This window comes from Bactrocera latifrons, unplaced genomic scaffold, assembly GCF_001853355.1.
Source record: "Bactrocera latifrons isolate USDA-ARS-PBARC rearing strain unplaced genomic scaffold, ASM185335v1 scaffold_87, whole genome shotgun sequence".
NCBI classification, from domain to species: Eukaryota; Metazoa; Arthropoda; class Insecta; order Diptera; family Tephritidae; genus Bactrocera; species Bactrocera latifrons.
The window spans coordinates 695,585-722,963 of record NW_017537567.1 but is presented as its reverse complement, the minus strand read 5'-3'; the positions used below and the strand labels follow the sequence as shown (position 1 = coordinate 722,963).

The window sequence follows — 27,379 nt, the reverse complement described above, 5'->3', positions numbered from 1 at the left end:
GCATAAGCAGGCAGTGCAGGCGAATCGTTCCACTCGCCGATGTGAGCGCTTTCTGATTGATTTGTTCTGACGAATTTTAAATATTAAAATATTATATGTACCTATACATACATATGTATGGTTTTATAATATTTGGTGACAGTTACAAATATGCTGTGAATTTTAACAAGTAAAAATATAACCCCCTTTTTAAATAAATGTCAGAACATTTGCTTAAAAATGTATTTTTTTCAGAAGCTAACGTAAATCAGTTTGTGGTAAGGAGAGAATAGATGATACTACATGGTATGAAGAACTTTAGAGCAAACCTAAAGATCGCGTTATAAGCATAAAATCTTTATATTATTATTTCCCTGCCTTATAGTATCTTTAATAGCGCACTGTCAAAGTTTCATTGGTGGAAACCAAATTAAGCCTTATTCAGCAACTCAGTGAATTTGGCTGCCCAATGCCTATTAATGCATAAATATATAATTGAAGCAGTGGGAGCCGTAGAAAAATCCCATTTCATCCGCCTGAAAGCTGGGCATTGGCATAGATAATGTTCCCGCGTCTCATGTCCTCAAGGTTGAATCTAAAGGTTAAGTGTCCTGTGTTAACTACCACAATATTGCTAAGTTCCGTTTTGCCTAGAGGTAAAGCCTTTAAAACTGTCCACCATCAACACTAACCCAAAGTAAGTTAAGGTATGCCCCGTGTTTATAGTATTCCAAGAATTGAGGTATTCCTCTAGCGCCGATTGCTTCAAACAATCCTTGAAGGAGCTGAACGCCTGGGAGCAACTTCTGGGTACTGTGTTCTCAACCGCCTCCGAGCCTACTGGCTCTCTTTTCATTTAATTTCCCACTAATACTATATGACTTGGGTACCCAAATGATATTAACCGAGGGTCCAGCTTTTATTGGATTGCATAACCTAATGCTGTGAGACTTAATATTCGTAGAGGACCTTAATTGCCGCCTGGAAGGTATATGCGTTTGCTGGCTAGAGCAGAACCCCTCTTGTCCCCATCTAAGATTTACACAATGTCAGTCTGAATGACTGAATTGCAGTCATTTAGTATGAAACGACCTTCTGTGTTTAGATTACTACAGAAGAAGCCCGCTTCTGTTCCCATTTCACCCGTTGATTCACCTTGGTGAATTTGTAGCTTTCGCCACTAGAAGTGTCAATCTCACATCAAAGTTTTTTTTCCTCTGCAATTTTTTATTTGTAATGAGAAAAGTAATTGATTGATTTGTCATAGTTTGCTAATGCTCAAGACGCTTTTTTGTATAGGAATGACCTCATCAGTGTTATGAATTCCGGCACAAGAAACACCAGCGTTAAAAGACGTCAAAACAATTAACTTTCATTGGGGAATAGAAATGCTCAAAAGTTCTGGATCTCAGCCATCTTTCTATTACAGCCGTGGGTATCTTAAGATGAGCTCTCTACAAAGGAAGCTTAAAAATTTGTTTAAATAAATTCTATAGCCCAAGTTGTAACTAATAAAGTCCAGCTATCAGCTCAGAAGTTTGGATAAAATCTCTGAATTTTTTCACTCGAACTTTTGAATAGCTCTAATTTCTCAACGTCTCATTCGACTCGACGGATATGCTGTGAGATTCCATTCTACTTTACCAAGTTTTTGAAGCAGAGACAGTTACTTTCATCTGACCTAAAAATAGAAGACTTTTTTTCTACCCCAAATTAATTCTATGATATTTCTTAATTTTTCAGTGTTTTAGGACTTCTCAATGTGATTACATTGCTTCAAGCAACGCTTGAAAGAGCTGAATGGTCTATGGTTGCGTCAGAAAGCTGTTTTCTACGTTGTAGTTGTTTTCTTTGAAGTTTCTTTCGGAATATGGTTTGCTAACGAAGAATAAGGTGTTATATTATTCTCATTGGTGAATAAATAGTTAGAATTTACATTTGATACTGTTGATTGGTACTGTAATGAGTTCATTTTTTTCTATCCCTGAATCTCCTTTTCTCCCAGCCACTTTACTAATCTATCAAAAAGTTCTGCCAGAAGATCGAGTATAATATCATACCCACAGAGACTCCAATCTTCATAATTCCTTGCATTTATGTTGGCCAGAGGGCAAAGATATCGAAAACTTCTGAAGCTTTTGTTGAACTGGTTTTCACAGCTTGTTATCCCCAAAAAACTGCATCTTTTCTGCTTTTCCAGTGGTTATTTATCATTAGCTAGAGCTAATATACCATTCGAGCATGTAATATTTTAAACTGTCACAATAATACCAGTGAGTTTCAACAGTTCGTTAGCTTTCGTCCATAAACTGTTCTGCAGAACGATCCATAAAAAGACAATTATTTTTTTAAGTTTAACGTTTTTTTCTTATTAGGCTTTCTGGACAATAAAGCCGTGGGCCTAGGGACCATGGTTCTATTTTACAAGAACATTTTTTTTAATTTCTTTCCGAGAAAAGTTGAGTTTGTTTCAAAATATGGACATCAGGTCAATTATCTTGAGAATTGCTTCGGAATTCTACCTCTCATGACAATGTTTTTCTTATAGGCAAACCATAGTTTCGAGGTACGGTTTTTTGATTTAGACAAAGAACATTAAGAAATATCTTAGCAGTTAGATTAAACGACTTGGTCACACTAGCTTATGTAATGAAGAAATTTTCGAGGAAGTAGTAAGTCTAGACTAACTTCATTCCGGACAGATGAGATAGTCTGATTCAGACTCACTTTAAAGCCAGATCTTCATAAGGGTTAGTAAATCTATGCTATAGGGTTGTAAACTATTTAACCTTTCGTTTTTGAGAAATGTGGGTTACTCTGACTTAAAATTGTACCTTAAAATAGATAGCCTCTGAGACTTTTTATCATTAATATTAAAGATGGTTTAGTGAGTAGAAATGCGCTATACCAAAGAACTTCGGTTGGAATCATATTACGGCAAATATCAAAAAGTTGTCTCCAGAAGCGGTCACACCTCGGAAAGCGATATCAATATCCAAACCAGCTCCAAAATAAAGTCTTTCAATATTTGAAGATTAAATTACACGTTCTGAAAGGTAATCCATTTCCCTACATCTATCCGTTCCATCCATCCATCCGTTGAGTCCAATTTGGTATGACTCATTTGAGCTCGAAGCGGGATTGTCCGCAATGGACTTTAGACATATCCCCACAGGAAAAAGTCTAACGTTGTGATATCACACGATTTTGTTGGCCAATCGGGAAAAGTTTGGTCTCAATAAATACCGTCGATTAATGCGATGCAATTGAAGTGGCGCCGTCTTGTTGAAACCAAATGTCGCTTCAATTTCAGGCATCAAAGAGTCGGTTATGATGGTGCGGTCGGCATTGACGTTTAAGTCTTTTTTGAAGAAATATGGTCCGATGATTTCACCGACCCCCAAGCCACAAAAAACCATCGTTTATTCTGGATCAAATGGCAACTCTTGAATCTCTTCAATGTTCTCTTTGTTTCAAATGCGGAAATTTTGCTTGTTTAGATAACAATTAAGCCAGAAATCGCTGAAGTTTTAATCGAAAATGTCAGATTTTCTCGGAACTCTTCAAGAGCCCATAGAGTGAAGCAAGGTCGTACCACACCCAACTAACCTCTCTAATTGTTTTATCCAAAATTACCGATTGTTCACAGAAATCTTTCAATAGTCAGTCTTTTTCCTATAATATTACCTGAATCACTTTGTAATAAAAGCCGACAACCATTTCTGGCAGAAAAATGTAATAAAACCAATAGTTCAAAACAAAATGTCACCACAAAATTTCGTGTGAAATCTGCGATAACAGTTGAGAAATTGCGGCCAATGCCAACACGCAAAGTATCACCTGTGTAATTGCACTTGTTAGAGATACGTGGGGTGTGTGCGCTCAATAGCGTTGACATTATTGTGCAAGTGGCGCTTCGTTTTAGATGTCCTTTGGGCCAAAGTATAATGCGCTTGCACAAAAGGCGTGCGTCTAGCCGACAAACAAAGAAAGGATGTGTCGGCAGAACGCCTCAAACTACCAATGACAATGTGATCATTCAACTCGCCAGCGACACACTTGTCATCATCATCGCTCTCGAGGTTCTCGAGTATTATTAAGTTCCTCAGAATTGCATTGTCTTGCAGGACATTAAGTGTCATTCATTGCCTAGCAGTTTTGAACAGAGGTTTGCAACAAGTGCAATTATTTCTTTTTGTTGCTTGTAATCTTTTGTTTGTATTTCTCTGCAAATCGCTATTTCTCTCTTAATATTTTAATTCCATTTCGATTTAATTGTTCTTGCTTTCTTGCGGGTTTTCACTGCTTTTGCTACAATTCGCGGAGTTTCCTTCAATGTTTATTTTCAAGTATTTATTTCGTATGTATGCTCTATGTGTTTGTGTGTATGTCCATCTTCGGGCGCTTATTATCCTTTTCGCAGGTGTAATTCCAGTTCACAACAGGATTTGTGGCTCTTTCACGTCGGTAGACTTTTTGTTCATTTCATTTTTTGTTGCCCACATACACACTCATACGTGTTTGTTTTGTGGTAATTCCCTCGCGTGTTTTCTTATAGTCTCGCTCACGACAGGTGCATCCTTCTGGATCTTACTCGTGTGGAGACTATTGTGTCACTTTTCTACTTTGCAACATCTCACTGCGCTTAATAGTAGTTCTTCTGAGGATTTTTATTATTTTTATCACTCATTGGAAATAATTTCTAAAGACTTTTGGTGCATTTTATCTTTAAGATCTTTTTTGATTTCGCTATGAAATTTTAGCAAACATGAATTTTGGAAAGTTTAATCGAAAAGTATAAAAATAAGGATTCGTTTTCAAACCGATTCTTGCGTAAAATATCATTTCACATGGCTAGCTGTAGTATCTAAGGGTTAGATTTGAATTTTCTTCTTTCATGACATGGTGAAAGATTGCTTGGCTACAAAAAACATCTACTGTTTCCAGATAAATAGATAACAATCCTTTGAACTGTGTAGAAGGCGTACTATCGCAGTCAGGCCGTATATCTCTTTATATCCCTATCTAATTATATATATCTCTATCGCTATCACTATCTCTATCCCTATCCTTATCCCTATTTTCGTCTCCATCTCTCTCTATAACTCTATCTCTATTCTTATCCCTATCTCTATCTCTATCTTTATCTCTATTTCTATCACTGTCATTATCACTATCTCTATATCTATCTCTGTCTCAATCTCTCTATCTTAGGCTATGTCTCTATCTCTACCATATCTCTATCTCTTTCACTATCTGTATATCTATACCTATAGAAACTTTCAACTAAGATTAGAGGTTCTTCCTTTATCAAAAAACCAAAATTCTAAAACGTGCTTATGGACCACGAAATCGATGTATTATTTCACTATCCCGTGTCAGTGAGAAGTTAGTCCCCGTAGTTATCTTCTAGCTCCTTTAAGAGTTTTTCGATAGAGAGCAGCCTAGGCAAGGGTTACAGGGGCCATTAAGTCTTGTCTTACTGATGCGCTTAATAAGATCCTGCATCAGCTGCCCACAGACATCTTTACTCGGAAACAAGCTAGCAAACTATGCTATAAGAATATGGAATATGGAATTATGAGAATTATGTAAATCAGACTATATCCTCGCAAGGTTAGGTCAATATTCACTTTTGGATGAGCCTATCTTCTAGACGTGAATGGGGAAAAGGTTTAGATGAAGAGAATGATTCAACCACTATCTTTAGCGAAGTCCAAAATGAACTGCGGAGTAGATGCAGGTGTATACATACTTTAATGATCTTGGCAATCGCTAATCGTCTAACAATTCAGGACGTTTATTCCAAACGGGAGTACTAGGTATAGAGACGGCCTGTGATGTTCTAATGAATTTAGTTACGCCGAGAGAATACGAATGATATACACGAAGAATCAGATGGCATCACTGGACTGGTCGATGCCACTTATTATTTCCAGCGCAATCAAACATTTCAATAAGGCTTTAAGCTCACTGGCATGCCAACTTTACTTGTCCATAATTTATACCGGTCACAGGAACAATTTCGGCAACGAAAAAGCAGACGAGTTGGCCAAGCTAGCAGCCCCGATTCGATTCCGCGGCGTAGTTAATATCTTGCACGCTGTGAACGATCAAAAGTATTTACGTATTTTAAGCAAATAGCTCAGAGCAGATGGAAATCAATAAAGAAATGCAAGACAGGGAATCCGATATGCCACAAGTACATATGACAAAACTAGAACTAAGAACTCATTAAATATATACAGAGCAACGGTGAAACGAGAAGTTTATAGAATTTCTACGATAATTCATCAAAATGGCATATTTTGTCTGGGCGCTAATTGAGCCCAGAGCTCTAGAAAACGAAACAGTCCAATTAAAGAGCAAACTAAAATATACTATATGCGATATCCAGTTTTTTTTATTCTTCAAAGTGGCTGAATTCAGAATAACCATAAGAAAAATATCAATTTGACCATTAAAATATAATTGATATGAAATCTGTACGCGAGATTATCCCTTACCCAATCCAAGTACCTATAGACGTTCGTATAAAAGCCGGGATAGCCGGGCGTACCACAGCCGATGCCGAATGAAACAATACCCACTACTTTCTCGTCACATATTAATGGCCCACCAGAATCGCCGGCACATGAATCGCGCTCAGGATCTTCGGGCACACCGGCGCATAGCAAAGATGGCGTATAGAAGTTTCTATACGATTGACATTTCCGACGTGACCAAATTTCCAAATCCACATACAAAGCAGTAGCCGGCATCGGACCATGCTGCAAATGCAGAAACACACAAAACAAATCAACGTTCAACGGAGACGTACACAAAAATATATAGTGTGTCGAAGGAACTCACATCGAATACACGCCCCCAACCGAGAACGGTACACTTCTCACCAGCACGCAACGGATGATCGGTGAGCGGCAATACGCCGGTTGTCACATTGTCGATGCGTATGCTGCGCTGCAAAATAATGACTGCAATATCTACGGACTCCTCGGTTTTGGACTCGCCATACACGGCAACACGTTTCACTTTCATAATTTGTGTGTGTTTGGTTTTCTGCAGACGATTCGGTGTACCAGCTATTACGATAATTGAGCGCAACATTTGAAAGCCATACAAACGCCTATGTCGAATGTAAATAATTGCGGGTGTTATTGTGCTGATTTAAGCTCAATGTGAATACACTTACTTGCTTATACAATGGGCGGCAGTTAGAATGGTATTCGGTTTGACGATGGCACCGCCGCAAAAATGTGCGTCACCAAAAAATTTCTTAAAATTCGCATGACTTATCGAAACTAAATATTTTGTCAGATTCGCTACTTTGGGCCGATAGCCGCCAGTAATTAGAAATTTATAGCCTGTATTCCGCTCAAGATTATCGCTATGGTAGTGCAGACCTGGATACGCTTTGCTCAATTGATTGTTGCATAGCGCTAACGTTGTAAGAGACAAAACTATTATAACGGTTATAGCACGTAATTTTTGAGAAATCAATTTCAATAAAAACATTTTTCAGTGAAAACAAAACTCATAGAAGCTCTGACGTTGAAGCACAAAATCACAACAAAAAACAAAGTTGTGAAATAAAAAACACGAAAAATTATACAAAGCTGTAGATTCGAGGGGATAATTACTTTAGAATTTCGTACAGCGATATTCAAGCTGCTTAGTTGATCCATTTAATCTTAGAAGTATGTTATGTGTGTTGTAATAAAACAAATATCTTACTTTCATCCCAGAAAGCTCATTTTGTAGCGTTCTTTTGCTCCAACATATATTTAGACCACGTCTATTAAACCCATACTAATATTCGCTTCCAGCTGGTAGAATTTAAAGCCGTCATATATGGTCAACTATTCCACTTAGAACATTCGAAAGCAGCAAGCAGTCTCATTCAACAGTAGTTGGAACTGTTTATTAACTCTTGAACCTACATAGGGAAAGCTACGGTACTGAGGTCACTGAATCAATTTTTTTGATTCATCTAAACTCGCCGCACTTTCTGGTCGACTGTGAGCACTTTTGGGACCAACTTTTCGCAGGTTGAAGAGCATCGTGAACCACAGATTTTGATAAATTTAATATCTGGGCAATTAAGCGAATACTTAGTAGATGGTCTGAGTTCAAAACTTTGCGCACACGAGTCACATTATTGGTGTTTGTCGAAGCCGTAGGCCTCCCAGCATGGTCTTCTCGGCCTGGTGACTTCAAAGCACACCACTCCTTGCAAACGCAACATCTGGATAAGCCTGTTTGATCACATCAAAAGTCTCTGTCGCAGATGTACCTAGTTTAAGAGTTTAACAGAATTTAATCGCGTACCTCTGCGATAAGGAACGCTGCATTTTCGGCTTGCACCACTCGGAGAAACACGTAGGCGAAAATGTTTTGATTCTCCATGTGCTCGGATACAACTGGTCAGCCGCTCGTTCGTTAGCTAGGTACACCCTCTACCGAATCCCGTCGGTGCGTATGTATTTTATTACACCTATCTCCACAAAGTTTAACTTAGCTTCATTTCACATCTAAGTAAGAATTTCTCGTCTTAACCTTAGGAATAATAGCCGAGAATAGGTCCTTCCTCTTCATAGTCTTTTTACTAACCACGACTTTCCATTTATCGAATTTTTTGGACTACTTGTATCCAAAAAGTGTGTGGCTGCGAAAGGTGCTCTTGGGTTGAGAGAATATGGGTCCCTAAATGATTCCGAGCCTGGACATTTTAGAATTCTCGCACATTTTGATTTCATTCCAAAATACTTTAATTACTGGCCGCCCAAACTAACTCTTACAGTCTTCCCTCTTTCCATATACTTTCATGGCAAGTATGGATGAAGGTCGTGGAAGGTGAGGGGCAATAAGGTTTTTTACAAATGGAGCAATGGTTGCGGGAAGAGTTGATGGAGCAGTAGACTATAGGGAGCTATTTCTCAATTTCAGATTCAAGCAATTACCAATAACACCGGTATCCACTACCCAGAATGCAGCCTTGTTCACAGTCGTGACTTTGCACGGCGACACTAGCCGCTGTCCGTATGCTCGCAGCTAATGAACGAATGTCAAGGCTGCTTATATTTATCATAATATTACTTGTAATAGATTACACTTGATTGGATGTTTGACCCCCGCGGAAGTATAGAAAACTGCAAGTTTGTTGAACTTGATAGGTCAGCTTCGGTCTCACTTGCTGCAAAATGGGAACGAGTAGGAGTTCCGCTTACCCCTTACGGCTTACAAAGGGAAGGTTGTACGACTAGTGACCTCAATATCTAATTAGTTACAAGTAACTGAAAAGTGGGAAAGTTCTTCTGGACTAGAGTTGTTCACAAAAGGTCTAGAGAGCTCTTCGCCTTTAACAAAGCTTATCAATAGTTGCAGGACCTGTATTTTACCACTGTTCGATCGAGAATCAGTTGATTGAAATAGGATGAGAAAATTATCACAAAACTTAATTGTCAAAAATTCCGCTTTTTTCAGATGAGACCTTAGATGAACTCGGATCTCGCATATTTAGACAAAAAATGGTAAAATTAAATTTTGAATGTTTGGCCAGTTTTAACGGTATCAGCCGGTATCAGTCGAAGATTTCGAACTGTTCGTGCTTATTGGTCGTTTTCGACTAATTTCATCTGATCACAGTTGTTCCCACCACTCATTACCAATGTGGAAATAAGAAAATCTTTAAATACTGTCTAAAATATTCACATCTGTGACCGAAATGCACACATGCACACACACACATGCACGTCTTCACAGCTGGTGGACAAACACCAACGCGATCGATGCGCAGTGATGCCATGTAACTCAACGGTAAATTCGGCATTGCTGGAACAGAAACTTTGAAATCGATATGTAGATGAGCTGCAACAACAACAACAACAATAATAAAACAGATTTATACAAAACCTACAGCTACGAACCAATTGTCCCGCATTTTGTCATCTTTGCAATTGACAGCGCCTGCAACAACAACAACGACCACTTCTACAACAACAAAAATCTTGCAGTGTTCCACAACAGCAGGCAATTGCCAATCATCAATAACCACTAACAACTGTTGTACACATTATTGCTGCTCAGCGTTGAATCCAACAACAATAACATACACCGTATTTGCGCTTAAACTTGAAGCCAAAGGCAGTCAAATCGCAAAACTGTTGTAAAATCGCTGAGAGCCGCCGATTTGCACAGCTTTCGCTGACATTATTTTTGCCACTATCCAGCTTGTTGCTGTTTTTAAATGTTTCGCTCTTGTTGTTGTTATAGTTTTTTTGTTTATCTCTGCTGTTGTGTTTGTTATTGCTGCTGATTTGGCTGCGTCCTTAACTGATTTGCGACTACTGATGCTGCATAATATTTGTTGTTGTTGTTGTTGCGATTCCTGCCACCGCTGCTGTCATTTGCTTTTGTGGTCGCCGCGCAGATCTGCGTGTCGATTATGTCGCGCATGCGAACATGAGCATCCGCTCAGCCACCACCGGCGCGCTGCTGGCCTCCGCGCACTCGGCAGTAAGTCAACTTTGCTGCCCGAGCACTGATTGGAAATCATTTAAGTTGCCACAACTGTGTGCAAATGTGGCTTCCTGTGCTGCGCCAGCGCATTGCTTACAAATTTACAGTTCACTCTGGTCTCTTGTTGCCGCAATTGTCTGCGCGCTGTTGATGCCTCTGCAGCGATATCGCAAAACACCGCTTGTAATTTGTTGTTGATATTGTATATGTTTGTATTGTTATTATTGTTTCGTATGCAAATAATGCGGTTAACGGAAAACGGTTGACATCTCGAGGGTAGATAAGTAAATTAAGTTGCTCCCCAATACAAAGGAATCACATAAAATACACTTGCTAAATGCTGTTGCAGCTCGGCGCTTTAGCGGACACAGATTTACAAACATACTCGTGCATGTAGTACAAATATACAGCTATAGCTGATACTTGCGCTTGCGTGTTCCCATATTCGCTTTTGGTTTGGGAAACTTTCTTTAATTTTCGACAATAAAATATTTTAACAACCCATATGACAAATCGGTGCACCCACGCGATCGTTAATAACGAAGTTAACCCGATAACCCTTGTTAACAAGTTAATTGCAATAACAATATAATATGCTAAGTTTCGCTTTATTCACAAAGTGTGAAACAATAACACTTTTCTGAGAAATTTTCGTAATCATTGTTTTAGATTCGAACTTTATACGCTCATTCTGATGCTAAAACGTAAGAAGGTATTCTAATCAAGAAATTCGAAAACTTTGATGTTTTCGTACAACTTCCTTAATGGCAACTTATTTTCAAAATTATAGCAGATGTGAAGTGGTAACAACTAGACCTGTTTGAATGGTTGACGAAACTGAAGGCGTGTTTTACTTCAAACAACTTCTTTCGATGAGGTCGCGACATCTAGAATTCTAAGAAGTCGATTTACTGGATATTTGGCATATTTCATAACTATATGTATATCCCTCTATAGTATAAAAAACTGAAATTCATCATTCAAACATACCAAAAATTACAAGCTGAAGGTGATATGTTCATCGTTCCGGTATGTGGACAAACATTGAAGATCATTAAATGATCTATAGTGAGCCGATCTGAAAAATTTCTTCGGATATTATATTATTACCTTTAGCAGTAAGCCATGCCAAATTTCGTGAATATATCTTGTCAAATGCAAAAGTTTTCCATACAAGAACTTCTTTCCGATATTTCAGTTTGTATGGCAGTTATATGCTATAGTAAGCCGATCTGAATAATTTTTTTTTCGTATATTACATTATTATCTTAGAAAATAATCTGTGCCAACTTTTGTGAAGATACATTGTCAAATGTGTAAGTTGTCCATACGAGAACTTGATTCCGATCATTTAGTTTGTATGACAGATATAAGTTGTAGTAGTCCGATATCGGCAGTTCCCACAAATGAGCGGCTTCTTGAAGAGAAAATGACGTTTGCAAAATTTCAAAACGATATCTTAAAAACTGAGAGACTAGTTCGTATATATACAGAGAGACGGACTGACGGCCATGGCTAAATCGACTCAGCTCAACATACTGATCTTTTATATATACGCTTTATAGGGTCTCCGACGCTTGCAGCTGGGTGTTACAAACTCCGTGACAAACTTAATAGTCCCAGTTCAGGGACTTCGACTTTGTAACGACTGTTCAGGGTATAAATAAACTATATGCTAAATTAATAAAAGAAAATATTAAAAAATGGATGGTGGAAATGTAGATTTTTTTTACTTGAAAATTGTCAAATCGCCCAAAATTCAGGCCTCTAGACTTGAATCGCCCCATAAGTTTGTGCACAGCTCAATTTAAGAAAATTTTAAGCAAGTTCATTCGATAACCGCACTCAATGTTTATTTCAAAACCAAATTTGTTTCCCTATTTCGTTTCCATGAAAGCAAATATCAAATCCTATGGTTTAATTTGGTTCTGGCTCAACAATTTTCCCCAAAGAATTAAATAGGATCGCAACATGCCCTAGTATTTTTCGAAATATTACTTGCTGTTGAGCCTTCTTACCATGAAATAATGAGAAATTAAAGTTTTGGCAGATTTATCATAACCTGCCACCGCCCCAAAGCTTTTACCAAACTGCCACTCTCTAAGGATACCACATCCATATATCAAAATAAGTAAAATTTTCGAAACTTTCAACAAGGGCACTACTTAAACTATCCACTAAGCTTTTTCGTTCTAGTCTCTCGACTATGTGGCAATATATTGATCACAGACCTCAAGCAAACTCTCCAGGAAGAACTTTTTTTCGCAGCAGAAATGCAGCTCTAATGGCTACGTTTGCACTCAGAACCCGTAATATTTTTCAATCCGATGATCACCGCCATAACTAAAAATTTCCCCATATTATCAATTCTCAAAAGAGTGCAAAAGCGGATTTTCAAAAATACTTTAGTTGTAATTCACTTAATATTATATTATACTTAATAAGTTATGAATTTTATGGCATTATTAGCTAAAGCTGAAACTTCTTATACTGTAAAGACATAATTGTATTATTCTTTCCAAATAAATAATAATAGTAATAATAATAATCATAATTAAATTGTGTTTGTCCAATATTCAAAAACATCTTGATTTTACTGTACAATGTGTTATTTTTACCAAAATTTAGATAAGGCGTTTGGAGAACTATCTAGTAACTCGACGCTAAACGTATGACCTTATTAACCCTGACTTTGTGTACCATTTATATCCCTTCGATTCTACTTTATATTATTCAAAATACCGATTTTATAATTAATGTTCTTAAATTTTTCAATCCAAAATCGAGTCATATCCGCCTTTTATTATACACCTTACGATAGTTTATTTTTTTTCTTACCTGAACCAGAAGAGATCAAATCCTTTGATTTAATTTGGTTTTGGTTCAGCATATTTTTTATATTTTATGATATTCAGACCTACTTTATCGAAATAATTATTCCAAGCGTTCCTATCAAGAAATACATAGATCCTCTACATCAGATGAATTCCTCATCTCTTTTTATAGAAAAATTTAATGAGCTCGCCATAAATAGTAATTATATGCTGAACAGGTTATATTAAGTTTGCCACGATATTTGTAACACTCGGAAGGAAATATATTATAAAATATTTTAATATCCTCCCTCCGTCTGGTTTCCCCAAACATTGACTCTAATAATTGTATCATAATGGAAAATGGATTCGAAACAGTTTTAATTTGATATTGTAATAGAAATCATTAACAATATTGAGAACAACTCTGCCGCATTTCCGTGTAAATTATTTAAAGAAATAGTGTACAAATAAATCGGTTTAGTGATGGTAAAAGCACTGTCTTTGAAATCGTTAGTTTTGGAGGAAAAACCATAAAGTTTTGAACTCTTAAAAATATAATATAAAACCTCCGACGTCACAACAACAATTTTGGTTGACTTGCAATTGGCAATGTGTTGCACGATTCCCACCATACCAAAAAGGTTTTACCTGTTATCATTTCAATGGTTTCTGTATACTGGGGGAAGATCGGATTTTCCGATAAATTTATTAAATTGATTTAAAGCCACTTTCTTTGACTTCATGGAGGCACAAGGAAATCAGAAGCAAAAAATTATGAAAATTGTAATAAACAATTTTTTAGTAGTTCCAGGAGAAAGAACATGAAATTTGAGCTTTCCTCCTCACAAAGATTCTGCTAACCTCAGCAATATGTAATACCCAATCCCAAAGACATTGTTTTCCACTTATACTGGTCTCCCAATATTCTGTAAGTCCATATAGGTGATGATGAAACTTATTACATATTCCGTAGCTAGAACAAATATCTTCCGTGGTTCTACATCCAACTTCAAAATTCCAAAATAAAAGATAAAACAATATTTTTTTAATATTTTGTAGATTGTATATTTAGTGTCTTCCATTGGTTTGCAATTAAATCTAAAATTTGTTTTTAAATCAAAGTCTTCCATTACTAAAGCTAAAGCATAAACTAAAATTAATTTAAAATTAACAAAACTTAAAACTACAAACAGGCACAATAGTTAAACATTCATTTGTACAAACGCTCATCAAAAAAAAAAAATACTCGATAAAATAAATAATTACGACTAAACAATACTAACAAGTTTCAAATGAGGTAATACTCGTTTCAGTCATTGGTTAATTACGACGCTTACGACGCTTACGACGCGTACGGTCGCTCAGTTGCGGCAGCTGACTAGTGGGTAACTCGATTTGCAGACATAAACTCAGTGGACGCCGACTTTACACCTCATCCTGCCACAGCGAGATGTAGTCAAGCAGATCCTCCTCTTCGCCCGAGCTACACGCCGCGGCCTCCTCACTGTACTGCTGCTGCTCGTATTTCATTTGCAGAGGCAGCGAAAACTGTGTTGGACTCACCAAGGCAGTTGGTGAATGTGTGTAGTATAATGAGGCATCAGAGTTGTTGTAGTCGCTGCCGGTGCTCGAACTGACCGAGCCAGCTGGTGATACCAAAGCAGGATGCTGTTGGAAATACTGTTGCGCCATTAGCGGCTGTTGGTACTTGAGGTTAATGAGTTGGTTGTGTTGTTGTTGTTGCTGCTGCTGCTGCTGTTGCATGTTATCGGCATAGTTGAGTGTTTGGTAGTGTTGTTGTATTTTATCAGCGAACATCGTTGCCTGCATATTACTCTTCGGTGGCGTTGGCGGTGGTGAATTATGCGCGCTGCTTGGCATATCGGACCAAATCGGTGTGTGTGGTGGCGCTGCTGCGCTCACCGTGATCGCACGTTTGCCGTCTACTTCGTCGATAACGCGCTGCAGACGGCGTATATATTCCACAGCCATGCGTAGCGTATCGACTTTGGAGAGTTTCTTGTGCGCACCCGGTCCAATGCCGCGGCGCCCGTTACTCAGGTCGGCAATAATCGCTGGCGGTATGTGTTGGCGCAGATGCGAGAAACCGTTGTTCACTTGTTTGACGCGGTTGCGCTCGCGTGCGTTACGCCGCACCACCGAGGGATTATTGGAGTCGAGTGTGGTGCCGCTAGCAGAATATTTCTCACCCAGCGCTTTCGTTGCGGATGGCGGTGTGTGTGGCGCAGGTGCGATGACACGCGGCTGTGGCTGGTACATGTTGCGTGTTGTGTCGCACAGCGTCGTTTGCGGTCTTTGGTAGGGATGTTGGCTGTTGCTGGTGATGCTGCCGAGTGCCATTTTTGCGGTTCGCGATATGTTGAACGAAATTTGTTTCGTAAGAAATTTTCTTAAACTTAGTGTCTTGTCTTGGAGTCTTGCTGTCCTGACACTGCCGCGCTCTGTGGCTGAATGATGCCCTTCCTGCCGTTGCTGCGCTATTTGTACCTTTTTCCTCGTGCACCTTAGCCACGGTTAGTGTATGGGAAATGCACAGGAATTCTCCGTTTCGTACCTGTATCACCACAACGCCGCAGGAATCTGCAGACAAAGAGCGAAACACTCAATTGCTGTATTTCCGCTTACTTGTATTCATGCGAATGGGTGCCGCAGCTACAGCATCCAGCGATCCTTCGCTTTGAACGTTGCTGGTTAGGTTATGTGCTCAGCGCCAGCCAAGTGTTGATCATTCTTTAGCATGTGTGCTCTTCTCATCTCTTTGTATCAGTGCTGCTCTTTATTTCCAATTTGACCTCTTCGTTTCGTTTAATTTACTGTCTTACTTCCCCTACTTTCGTTCTCTTCTCTGCTCTGTGCAGTGGGAACAGTTGTATGGAAATTGAATTTGCTGCTCACCATCATCGTTTCAGTCTCGGCTCTCTGATTTAAGCGTTGATTATGATATGACATTCTCTGGCTAACGCATTTTTTCAACTCAGCTCAAGTTGGGTTTTTTCTTAAGATTTGAGCGTATTGCTAGCCTATTGCTGAGTAACGCGTACCAAACCTTTTTTCAATTTTTATCACGAAAAAAGATGTGGACTGAGTGGATAGAATCAAATTTTTAAATTCTCATGTACAAATATTAAAGCATATAGGCTAAGAAGACACATTCGACATTTTTAAATATTCCTCAGGGAGAGTAACGTACATTCTCACAATCAACCTTAAGATTGATATCTGCAAATAATAAATGTTTGGCTTCTGATATGAAAATTTTTCGCTTAAAATCTGTGAATCTTTAGAGTTGGCTAAAACTTTCTCGGACTATCGATGCCACGGTTAAGAGCCAAGATTTCAAAATCATTTAGAACTGATACCACTTTTATATTTATGATATCTACTTTAACAGGATAGAGGAAATGTTTCTCCAAAAGTATAAATCGAGTTTTATCCTGTTACTTCAGAACTCAGCGATTGCCCTACTATTGGGTTTTACGTCACAAAGGCATCGAAGGTAATGAAATCATGGACGAGATTGTCAAAACTAGTCTCCAGCTGTCAACCGACAACGTTAGTCATAGCTCGATCTGGAGAGGAGGATGACAAGGAAAATCAATACGTCTCATCGACCGATATTTGAGAATTTGCAGAGGTCTTATTCAGGGAATGCTTTGTAAGCGCTACTTTTGTTGTTTTGAAAGTGAAACCCCAGGGATCGAAATTCCCTTTGATAACAGCGGCTATAATCTAGTTTCCTTTTTACAAAAAAGTAGAAGTGTTTAATGCAGGTGCCATTCAAATATTGCACTGCATTTGTGCTGTTCCAAATCCTGTAATATTATATTTTCCGCTCATTGGCCGATATTTTCGGTAACTCTCTCTCGACTAGTGATTCACTGTAAGATGAGCAGAACAGAAAATAGCCATATATTGGCACCTTGAGTTGACTGTGAATAAACTAGGAGCTAATATGTCCCTAATACTCTGAGAATTTGTTAAAAGCAATATTTTCTAGAGGGAACGTTAAATATATTTTCATTGATTTTTTTATAATTGGGACCATAATCATTTTATATTTACATTTACATATATATTTTTTTATAAAGCAAATCAGGTCACAATGTTGTATTTAGTAATCACTATTCGCCTATTTCAAATATGTTGTAACCTGGTCTACGGAAAGGGGGCTTAGGTGTCAAACAATAAATTTTCACTTTTTAGTTGATTCGGATGGAAGATGAGATGCTTTTTTTTTTGACAGCTGTTTCCCAGAAAACTAGTTTTCGCACGTTAGCTCCTTTTCGTAGACCAGGTCACATATACTTTTTTTACGCAGGACTTATATTTTTGGAAACGCTACATGTATATTTAATCATTCCTCAATATTTTTAAGCGGAAGTACATAACTACATAGCTTCCGATGCTTGTTATAAAGGTCGTTCTCAAAATGTGAAATATACTGTGTGCAAAAAGTTTGTATACATTTCAAAAAACTCTGCTGCTGACTCTTTTCTGTCCGGGTGCTATAAGTCCGCCCTGTATTACAATTTAAGAGTTCTACAAACTTTTTGCTGCCTTCGAATGTCCATCAACATATTTGAGAGCCTGAGTTTTGAAAACACTGAAATGAAATACTCCAGCTTCAAGCCTTTGCTTGTCAGATGTTGATAGCTTTCAGAAACGACCGATTTTTAATTACGCATCTAATTCATCTCTACCGCGACTCACGTTGGAATATCGGAGGGGTGACAATCATTTTGAAAGACCATTTGTGATGTCACGAAAGGTATTTGTACTAGTGCTGAGCCTTGAATCTAGGCTTACAACCCAAAAACAAATGGTCAATCGCTCTAATGTTCTGACAAAAGTACGCTGAAGCTGAAAAAATCACATCCAAAGCAAGTAAAAAATCAAAGTTATGTTGAGAGTTTTCTTCGATTATTGAGGTGTGATGCACTCCGAATTCCTTCCCTCGGACCAAACTGTCAACACGGAATACTACTTGACTGTTACGCGTTGTTCGCGCTAAGTTATTCCTAAAAAACGGACGTAATTATTGGCTGCCAACTCCTGATTTTTGCACAGATGGCAACTTCATCCAACAAATACTGAAATTCAACCAAAGAAACCATACTGTTTTACCAATTTGAAAGCCAAATTTTATTTTCCAATACTTTAAAATTTATAAAAAGGGTGCAGCTTCATAACAAATAATTTCAACTCATTTCGGGAAAGTCTACAAAATTTCCATTATTTTTTCCTTACAACTATCAAATAAGGGTGGCAACGCCGTTTGAACTTGAACCTGATTTCAGAACAAAGAAAGGAAAGATTTCACTTTTCAACCAAATTTTAAGTCAAAATTAATTCTCAAATTAGTTATAATTTATAAATAGGTGGCAACTTCATAACATGTAATTTGTCTTATAAAAGATATTAAACTACACTCTCATACCGTTAAAAGGTGTATATCTTATAGCAAAAAATAGTAGAAACTTCTATAGCGAACCGATCTGAATAATTTCTTCGTTTCCCGTTTCCAGGATAATAATAAATGGCAAATATCATAAGTTTTCCTTACAAGAACTTGATTCCGATCTTTCAGTTTGTATGACAGCGGCCCGATCACAGCTGTTTCAAAAGACCGGCACCTTCTTCGAAAGATAAGGACGTGAGCGAAATTTGCTAAACCGACTCAGCTCGCCATTCTGATCATTTTTATACTCTTGCTACCAGTTTCTACAGAGTATTATAGTATTGTTCACCTAACGGTTGTACGTATCATATAATGAGGAAAGTTGAAATCCGTGACCCCGCCCTGTAATTAGCTTAATCTGTATATCTCCTAAACCGCTTAAACTTTAACAACCACATTCGCTCAGCGCAAATATCATAAAAACTCCTACCTTTAATGTGAAAATGGGTGAAAATCCCGTTTACTCCCTATACAACGGTACTGTAGAAAACTACTAAAAGCGCGATAGATCAGTAACTAAATGCGTCAGAGACGTAAAAATTTGCCGCCGGAATCGTATCAGAAAGCTCTATGAGAGCCGGTGCGAAAATTAGAAGATGGACGTGGTGCCGCCCTCTTTTTGCGAAATCTCATATCTCGGGACCGGACCAATCGGTTTAGACAAAATTTGGATCTGGCATTTTTTTATATTCTTATGTCATGTTGTAAAAATGAGCGAAACCGGAAACAACTTCGCCTACTTCCCATATAGCAGAAATTTAAATTAAATTTTATTCGCTCAGTTTTCAGTGCGTAAATCAAGAAGCAATTAATATAACGGGTCTACACTTTGCACGAATAATGCCCATAATGTGTGCCAAATTACGGTATAACCAAATATTATTCAAATCCAACACGCCCCTAGGTAGCGAATATTTTGGCCCCGGTACCTATAGTTGACTTGTGTTAGAAAATATAGGTCAATGTCTGAGATATATAATTGAAATTCATTCATACTACTTTTCTGACAATATTATATATGTACGTCAAAAATGGGTTGAATCGAATCAATACTTCTTTAGTCTCCATACATATGTATATCTAATGTAAAGATAGTCGAACTTACGGGTGACTTTTTACCGCATATATCGGCCAATATATGAGTTATCTCTAAACTAGATAAATTCGAGCGAATACTTGACTTTCCCGCCATATAACTAATATCCGAATTTTCGACTATGCGGCTGTCGATGGTAGTTATAATTGAGAAAATGTTGAAAAATATAGATAGATCCAAGAGTACATATAGTTTTTCATCTACTATAGAGTTATTTTGAAGAACCACTTCACTAAATTCTGAGTTACATAGTTATGATGTCGGCGGGAGCATACCATTTTCGCTGTGGAAATTGCACTTCGATCCAACAAGGTTCTAAAGTAACAAAAAATATCTACATACATTTTGGCAACTTGAGTTATAAATAGGATAGCAGATGATATACCCCTAATACATACTCCGCGAACTTGTTAAAAATTATATTTTCTAGGAGAAAACTTGGAATACATTTGCAATGAATTTTTTACGTTTTGGATTGTGAACATTTTGCATATGAAATATATATTTATGTTTCAAATATAAAATCACGTGGCAACGTCATAATGTTGTATTTAATAATAATACTTCTTTGAAATCAGTTATTGCATAATGACTATCGCATTTTTGTTGCATTCTATGTGTGTTTAAGTTTAGGAAGAATTATTGAGTGTGGCAACTCTGCTGCCATATCATAATTTAATTCAAGTTAAAAAAACTTTTAAGCAATTTATGCTGTGGGCTCATTACAACCGCTTCCGTCTTTAAATGTTTTTAAGCTATTTTGATTGCAAACAGGTGGCAACTCCAAAATATAAAATTGTATATTTGAAATTAGTATATAATTAATAATGGCATTTTTGTTACATTATATATATTTACGCTTAGAAATTAATATTAAGTGTGGCAACCCTGTTTCAAATCACAATTCAATTTCATTTATAGAGAAGATTTTTTCAATTTTTGTTGTGAGCTCAATACATCCATTTCAATCTTTAAATGTTTTTGAGCTATTTCATTTATAAAAACGTGGCAGCACCAAAATATAAAATTCCATATTTTATACGTATAACAAACAACATCAAGCAAGGCTGAGACCCCACATACTTGTTTTAATTTTTTTAATCTGGCTTTCAAACCTCAAATTGTTCGTTATCATTGCACATCGAAAAGGCATTACATATACCACATACACAACAAATAGATACGTAAACACTCTAATCGATTAATTGGTAATCGCTTTAAACAATTTCACTTGCACCACACCGCTGACGCTAACACAGTCACAATTATTACGGACACGACTGTGAGTAAACTGACGCCAGCACGTGCGGCGGGATTGCAGCCGTCCCGGTTGCATTGAAGGCAAGACCGCGTGAAGTTCTGTTGGAATTGTGGGCGCACGCTGTAAGTGCATACATGAACGCTGCTGTATATGCAACCCCAGTGATCAACGGGTCCACTTGCTGAAATCATATATAAAGCAATCAAATTAAAATTAAAAGAAGTACTTAAAAAATGCAATATTCTCCAAAAAATGTAAACGTTTACTCACGTGTCTGCAGCGAATCACGCAGACAATTCATATCCCTCGTGGTGTTGGTGCTCGGTACATTCAGATAATAATAGTTCAGATGATTCAAAGTCGCATCGGCCAACGGGTAGGTACAGTCCACTTTTTTCGGTGATCTGCAATCATACGAGCTTACGCAGGAATAGCATTTCAAGCCGTTGACGAAGCCTGACGATTAAAAAATCAATATTATTTAAGTTAACCACACATAATATTATGGCATTACTTACCAAAAGAGAGACAACAGCAGACGACAAATGCGAGTGTGATGAAGTTTCGGGCGGCTTTCATTTTTAAAATATTAATAACTTATATCAATTCTAAAATAAGCTGTTGTTAGTTCAACAGCTAAAATTTGACTGCTCACTTGTGGTTCTTAGTAAAACATATATATGTACTTGCAGGCACTAATCGATTGTTTTCGTATCGCGAATTGCTCGCTATTGGCCTATTTAAAATGTATTGTTGTTTTATGACGGGTTACTCATATCATAGATATAGCAGCTATATTTAAACATTCGTCAATATTTTTATGCAGAATTACTTACCTATATTGGTACCGATACTTTTTTATGAAAGTCATTCTCAAAATGTGAAGTATACTGTGTGTAAATAGTTTGTATACTTAATAAGCTGTGCTACTGACTCTTTTCTGCCTAGATACTAAAAGCCTATACTATATTAAAGTTTTGTATACCCAAAACTAAAAGTCTTACAAACATTTTGAGAACATGTCCTGTTCTAGAGACATTGCAAATAAATTCTCGAACTTCAATCCAATTAAAACTGATAGCTTTCAGAAACGATCGATTTGTAATTACACAGCCAATTTATCTCTCTATTGCGACGCACTTATAGAAAAATAATACTGAAAATAAGATTTGGTTTTGCTCTGATATGAAAGAGTTCAATATATCGGGTGATTTTTTTGAGGTTAGGATTTTCATGCATTAGTATTTGACAGATCACGTGGGATATCAGACATGGTGTCAAAGAGAAAGATGCTCNTGGACTTTCCGAATGGACCACCTAAGACGCAGCCGCGGTCAACATTTAAATGAAATTATCTTCAAAAAGTAAATGTCATGAACCAATCTAACGTTTCAAATAAAGAACCGATGAGATTTTGCAAATTTTATGCGTTTTTTTTTTTTAAAAAGTTATCAAGCTCTTAAAAAATCACCCGATATTACGATGTAGACGAATTGTTTTGTGTCAGTAATCTATTTGCGGCGGACCAGTTTTGCCTCAAACTAATTCCAAAACCCATCTACTAAAAACAAGTTTGTAGTGCTCCCTTTTTCGAAACTATCATAAACAGTCGTACCAGTGATAAATTGATATGCGTTTGAAATAAAACACTCTATAGATTAATAACTAATGGGAAATTCCTTGGTTTACTTTCTTCATTTCAATAAGTCGCGCCATTTGCGATTCAAAATACCAGAAAAGGATATCAAAATTATATCCATTGGCCCTAATTGAAAATTTCAAGGGAATCCACATCTGTCTCCACCTTGTCTTTTCAATGAAATGGAGGTCTTCGTCTTCTCCTGCTCCCCCTGGCGGGTAGTGCGTGGAATACTTTCCGAGCTGGAGTGCTTTCGTCCATTCGGTTGGCATGACCTAGCCAGCGGAGCCGCTTCCTTTTAATTCGCTGAACTATGTCAATGTCGTCATATCTTTCGCAGAACTTTTCTCTCGAAATGGGAATAATGATTGACTTTTAGATCTTTGATTTTGTTCATCGAGAGAGGAAGTTATGACTGTCAACAGTGACGTGGATGCCTAGTCGCGAGTGCGAAGACTATTGCTTTGATGACAGTAGATATTTCGTACCTGATTATTGTTGCCAAATTAGTTGGCAACGCCATATTTTTGAAATATATGTATAATATATGCATATATTTCAAATCAAAGAAATAAAAGACGCCTTTCTTGAAAATTTATTTTCAAATAATATGTATTTTATTAACAACCGCAACCCTATTATTAAATTCTAAGCGAAGAAAACCACGCTCTTTAAACAAATTGTAACCCAAATTTTAATTTCTAATAATTCAAAAAAGAAGTGACAGCTCGATAGCAAATAATTTATTTTATACATATCCATATTAATACCATTCTTGAAATATTTAATACGGGTGGCAACTTTATGGTATAAAATAGTTTGTATTATGTCAAAAGAAATAAATTTTATGAATGTACATATGTACATACATTAAGACATTTCTTTCTTTTGAAACACGATATTTAATAAAGGTGTCAACACCGTTTCACATTTAACATAAATTCAAATCAAAGATAACAATATGCCAATAATTTGCCAATTTATAAGTAACATTTTTTTTCCAAGAATTCATTATTAACAAATAGGTGGCAACACCATATAATTTTTTTTTTATAGAAAGTAATTAAATAAACACATTCTGTGAGTATCTACAATATTTTGTATTTCGTTTCAATTATTAAATGTGGCAACGCCGGTTCTACTCACTTAATTTCGAAACAAAGAAAAGGTAGACTTCGCTCTTTTACCAATTTTTAAGTCAAAATTAATTCTCAAAGTAATTATAATTTATAAACAGGTGGCAACTTTATAACATATAATTTGTCTTAAGAAAGCTATTAAAATACGGAAATTATATTAATATTCATATTATCACTTTTTTTTTTTTTTTTTTTTTTTTTTTTTTTTTTTTTTTTTTTTTTTTTTTTTTTTTTTTTTTTTTTGTTTGATATATTTGGTTAAGGTGGCAACGCGTCTTCAAATTAAAGTTAAATTCAAATTAAAGAAATTAAATTTGCCACTTTTGTCCACTTTTATAGTCAAAATTTATTTTCAAGAAACTTTTAATTTATAAACAGGTGGCAACTTCATAACACAATATAATTTTTATTATTAAAGATATTCAAGTAAACACATTTTGTGAATATCCACCTACTTTTCTATTATAATGCTCTGGTATTTAGTGCTGCTGGAAGCATCTGGCAACCTTTTTAATAAAAAAACGCAAAACTAAAGTTTGAACTAATACATTGTTTTACGTAAAACTGATCGTAAAATTTATTTAAAAACTTCGAGGGCGCCACAGAATTTTCACCGCAACTGTTGCCACAATTGTCGTTATCACTGTCAATAGACTACCGTTAGCACGTGCGGCGGGATTACAGGCATCCCTGTTGCATTGAGCGCACTTACGTTCGTGATGTTGAGAGTAATATGGATTCACTGAGTAACTGCAACTTTGGTAATTACTATAGGCGCAACCCTTGTATGTGAATTCGTTGGAGGCTTTTGAGAAAGATAAGAAAAATATGTTTGAATCAATAAATTATGAATTATGACAAGTACAAAATTAACGAAACTTACAAGTCTTCAACCAATCACGCACACATACAAAACTTTGGCTGGTGAAATTCGTACCAGGTACACCTGTATATAATAGATTTAAATAATCACGGGTTTTATTGGCCGCGTTAGAGTTGCATTCCAATTTGCTTGGCTTCTTGCATTCCTTAGTACTGGTGCAACTGTAGCACTTCAAGGAGTTGGCTATTAGATTATATATATTAGAAATTATTGACAATTGAAAAGGAAGAATTCGATGTTGTACGTACCAAAAGTAAGACAACACAAGCCAAAAACAGCTAGGGTGACTAAAGCTTCTGCGGTTCTCATATTGGAAGATTGATTTTATGAATATGTTTTCAAAACTCTTTTTCAAATATAAAGTATGTGCTCGCCAACCGACTTTGAACTCTCGACTAAATAGCTGTCAGTACTTGAGCGTTCACTAAACCACTTAAGTCCAAAGCATAAACACAAGAAATTAGCGATAAAGAATTATCGTTCCAAATAGACCGATAATAAAAACCCAATTTCACAGAATTCAACAGAAATTTCGCCTTATCGCTAATCTATATTATAACTTATCGTTTTTCTATCTTATGTCTGTCTAAGGCCTAAATTTTAGATTTATTAACTTTATATAAGTGTCTTTCGTTTCTTGATTACGTAAATACGATTTTCTTATTTACTGTTATCTCTGTCATTGTCACGACGTCAGAGCCGCAGTTTATCCTCTGAATATCAGTTAACCAACTAAAGTTAGTTCATACTTTGTGCTCAGTAATCGTCATCGTAGATAGCTACGCTACTAAGAGATAAAAATTGTCTAAGTAGAATTTGACAGTTACTTGGTTTTGACTAGTCAATTTGTATAATAGCCCTGAGCGACGACAGCGCTAATATGCATTAGCGGGCTTAATTTACATTTACTTGCGCATTTGACCCATATTAATGCAAGTTTGTAATGCACAAGAATTTTGTGCATTTAGCTGAATTTACCAAATTTGAGGCAACACTACTCATAAATTGCCGATTTTTGCTATTTTTTGATATACTATGTCGCTTGAAATCTGCCGCCTGCTTTGCGTTTACAGCATCAGAGGTAAGCGGTTTCATATTGCTAATTAAATTATGTGTAAGTATATTAACAAAAAAAAAATTTAATATTTTTAGATGAGAGAAAATAAACAGCGCATATTTTGCTATCCATTATTCCAATATTCTTAACTTTTTCGCACACTTTTTCCGCATTGCAATCAATTATTGCTTTTAATTTCACTCTATTACCTTTTGACGTAGTTAATATTAAACGAATTTGTTAGTAAAATTTATACTGGTTTTCCAAAAATACCAAAATTTCTATTAATAATTTATCTTATTCATTTWTATTTCACTTTTTTTTAAATAAATAAACAAATTTCACTATCAGCTGCCTAAATGCACAAGTCTGCCGTCTGTCATCATAAAATTTCAATGCGCATTTGCGTTGATTAAGGCGCATTAATTTTGCTCGTCTGTCAGTGCTATAAGGAATGTGTAATACGGTCAACCGATGTGAACCATTTATTCAGAGATCTGAACATGCAGCGTTTTCTTGGAATTGGATTGATGCCAAATTAAGTGAAGATATCTCCTTACGAAAAGAGTTTCCCATACAAAACTTGATTTTCTCGTTTGCTGGTATGACAGCTATATGCTATGGCGATCCAATCCGAATAATTTCTTCGAACATTTTACCGTTGTTTAGGATAATAATGCATGACAAATATCGTGAATATATTTTGTCTAATAAAAAAGTTTTCCGGGCGTTTCTAGCTAACGAACGAGGGGCTGGTCACTGGCTGGTATCTCCGAGCACCTGAAGAGTCAGGACAAACATTTTCGCGCGTCTTGTTTCTTTCAGTGGTGCAAGGCGAAAATGCTGCGTTCGTTAGAGCAGAGATACGCGATTAAATTCTGGGTGAAACTCGGTTAATCTGCGACTTAGACGTTTGGTATAATCAACCAGGCTTACCCAGATGTTGATTTAGCAAGTTGTTACGGTGCATAAGCAAATCCAAAGTGAAAACGATGCTCATTGTCTTTTTTGACATCAAAGGCATCGTCCACCATGAATATGTTCTTCCTGGACAAACCGTCAATGTCAAGTGTTACGCGGAAGTCCTCAAGATACTCAAACTAAGCGCCCATCGGATCCGAAAAGACATCGCAACCGATTGGAAGTAGCACCACGATAATGCCCCGGCTCACACTGCCTTTCTTGTGAACAGCTATTTAACCAAAGCCGGCAACCCAACGCTTCCGCAGCTACCCTACAGCCCAGATATGGCCCCCCGGACTTTTTTTGTTTCCTTGCGTGAAGGGGCCGATGAAAGGCAAGCATTTTGAGACGACAGAGAGGATCCCATATACCTCGGCTCTCAAGGCCATCCCCGAGAATGCCTTCCGTGACTTGCCTTCAATGCTTGGAAATCGCGCTGCATCGGCGCAGAAAATGCCCATTTTGAAATTAAATTAAACAAAAACATTAAATCGACTCAGTCCTATTACTTTCCGGACAAACTTCTTTGTTAGTTCTTTATTACAGAAA

At 36.9% G+C, this 27,379-nt stretch overlaps 4 protein-coding genes across 4 annotated transcripts; all 4 read right to left on the bottom strand.

The window, feature by feature from the left end:
- Positions 1 to 6,403: 6,403 nt before the first annotated feature.
- On the bottom strand, positions 6,404 to 7,501 carry LOC108977317 (trypsin II-P29-like). Its single transcript, XM_018946937.1, has 3 exons — positions 7,172 to 7,501; positions 6,832 to 7,105; positions 6,404 to 6,749 (listed from the first exon to the last, which is right to left on the bottom strand). Exons 1-3 carry the CDS (start codon positions 7,492 to 7,494, stop codon positions 6,405 to 6,407), a joined length of 942 nt encoding a protein of 313 aa, XP_018802482.1. The 5' UTR covers positions 7,495 to 7,501; the 3' UTR covers position 6,404.
- A 6,954-nt stretch (positions 7,502 to 14,455) lies between these two features.
- LOC108977318 (achaete-scute complex protein T5) lies at positions 14,456 to 15,768 on the bottom strand. The gene has a single exon (XM_018946938.1). The coding sequence runs from the start codon at positions 15,672 to 15,674 to the stop codon at positions 14,739 to 14,741; it is 936 nt and encodes a 311-aa protein (XP_018802483.1). The 5' UTR covers positions 15,675 to 15,768; the 3' UTR covers positions 14,456 to 14,738.
- A 5,154-nt stretch (positions 15,769 to 20,922) lies between these two features.
- LOC108977322 lies at positions 20,923 to 21,801 on the bottom strand. Its single transcript, XM_018946941.1, has 3 exons — positions 21,668 to 21,801; positions 21,420 to 21,605; positions 20,923 to 21,330 (listed from the first exon to the last, which is right to left on the bottom strand). Exons 1-3 carry the CDS (start codon positions 21,726 to 21,728, stop codon positions 21,116 to 21,118), a joined length of 462 nt encoding a protein of 153 aa, XP_018802486.1. The 5' UTR covers positions 21,729 to 21,801; the 3' UTR covers positions 20,923 to 21,115.
- Positions 21,802 to 24,313: 2,512 nt separating this feature from the next.
- Positions 24,314 to 25,232, bottom strand: LOC108977321. The gene is made up of 3 exons (XM_018946940.1): positions 25,059 to 25,232; positions 24,811 to 24,993; positions 24,314 to 24,732 (listed from the first exon to the last, which is right to left on the bottom strand). The coding sequence occupies exons 1-3, from the start codon at positions 25,117 to 25,119 to the stop codon at positions 24,509 to 24,511; spliced, it is 468 nt and encodes a 155-aa protein (XP_018802485.1). The 5' UTR covers positions 25,120 to 25,232; the 3' UTR covers positions 24,314 to 24,508.
- Positions 25,233 to 27,379: the final 2,147 nt, after the last annotated feature.

What these genes read in the sequence shown, in the direction of transcription:
- LOC108977318 (XM_018946938.1), bottom strand. Translation starts at nt 15,674, where the DNA reads ATGGCACTCGGCAGCATCACCAGCAACAGCCAACATCCCTACCAAAGA.
- LOC108977317 (XM_018946937.1), bottom strand. Translation starts at nt 7,494, where the DNA reads ATGTTTTTATTGAAATTGATTTCTCAAAAATTACGTGCTATAACCGTT. An exon ending in GCCGCCCATTGTATAAGCAA is followed by an intron (nt 7,106 to 7,171) that starts GTAAGTGTATTC and finishes CATTCGACATAG; the next exon opens with GCGTTTGTATGGCTTTCAAA. An exon ending in GTTGGGGGCGTGTATTCGAT is followed by an intron (nt 6,750 to 6,831) that starts GTGAGTTCCTTC and finishes CTGCATTTGCAG; the next exon opens with CATGGTCCGATGCCGGCTAC.
- LOC108977322 (XM_018946941.1), bottom strand. Translation starts at nt 21,728, where the DNA reads ATGAAAGCCGCCCGAAACTTCATCACACTCGCATTTGTCGTCTGCTGT. An exon ending in CTGCTGTTGTCTCTCTTTTG is followed by an intron (nt 21,606 to 21,667) that starts GTAAGTAATGCC and finishes TTTAATCGTCAG; the next exon opens with GCTTCGTCAACGGCTTGAAA. An exon ending in GCGTGATTCGCTGCAGACAC is followed by an intron (nt 21,331 to 21,419) that starts GTGAGTAAACGT and finishes ATATGATTTCAG; the next exon opens with CAAGTGGACCCGTTGATCAC.
- LOC108977321 (XM_018946940.1), bottom strand. Translation starts at nt 25,119, where the DNA reads ATGAGAACCGCAGAAGCTTTAGTCACCCTAGCTGTTTTTGGCTTGTGT. An exon ending in CTTGTGTTGTCTTACTTTTG is followed by an intron (nt 24,994 to 25,058) that starts GTACGTACAACA and finishes ATAATCTAATAG; the next exon opens with CCAACTCCTTGAAGTGCTAC. An exon ending in GCGTGATTGGTTGAAGACTT is followed by an intron (nt 24,733 to 24,810) that starts GTAAGTTTCGTT and finishes CTTTCTCAAAAG; the next exon opens with CCTCCAACGAATTCACATAC.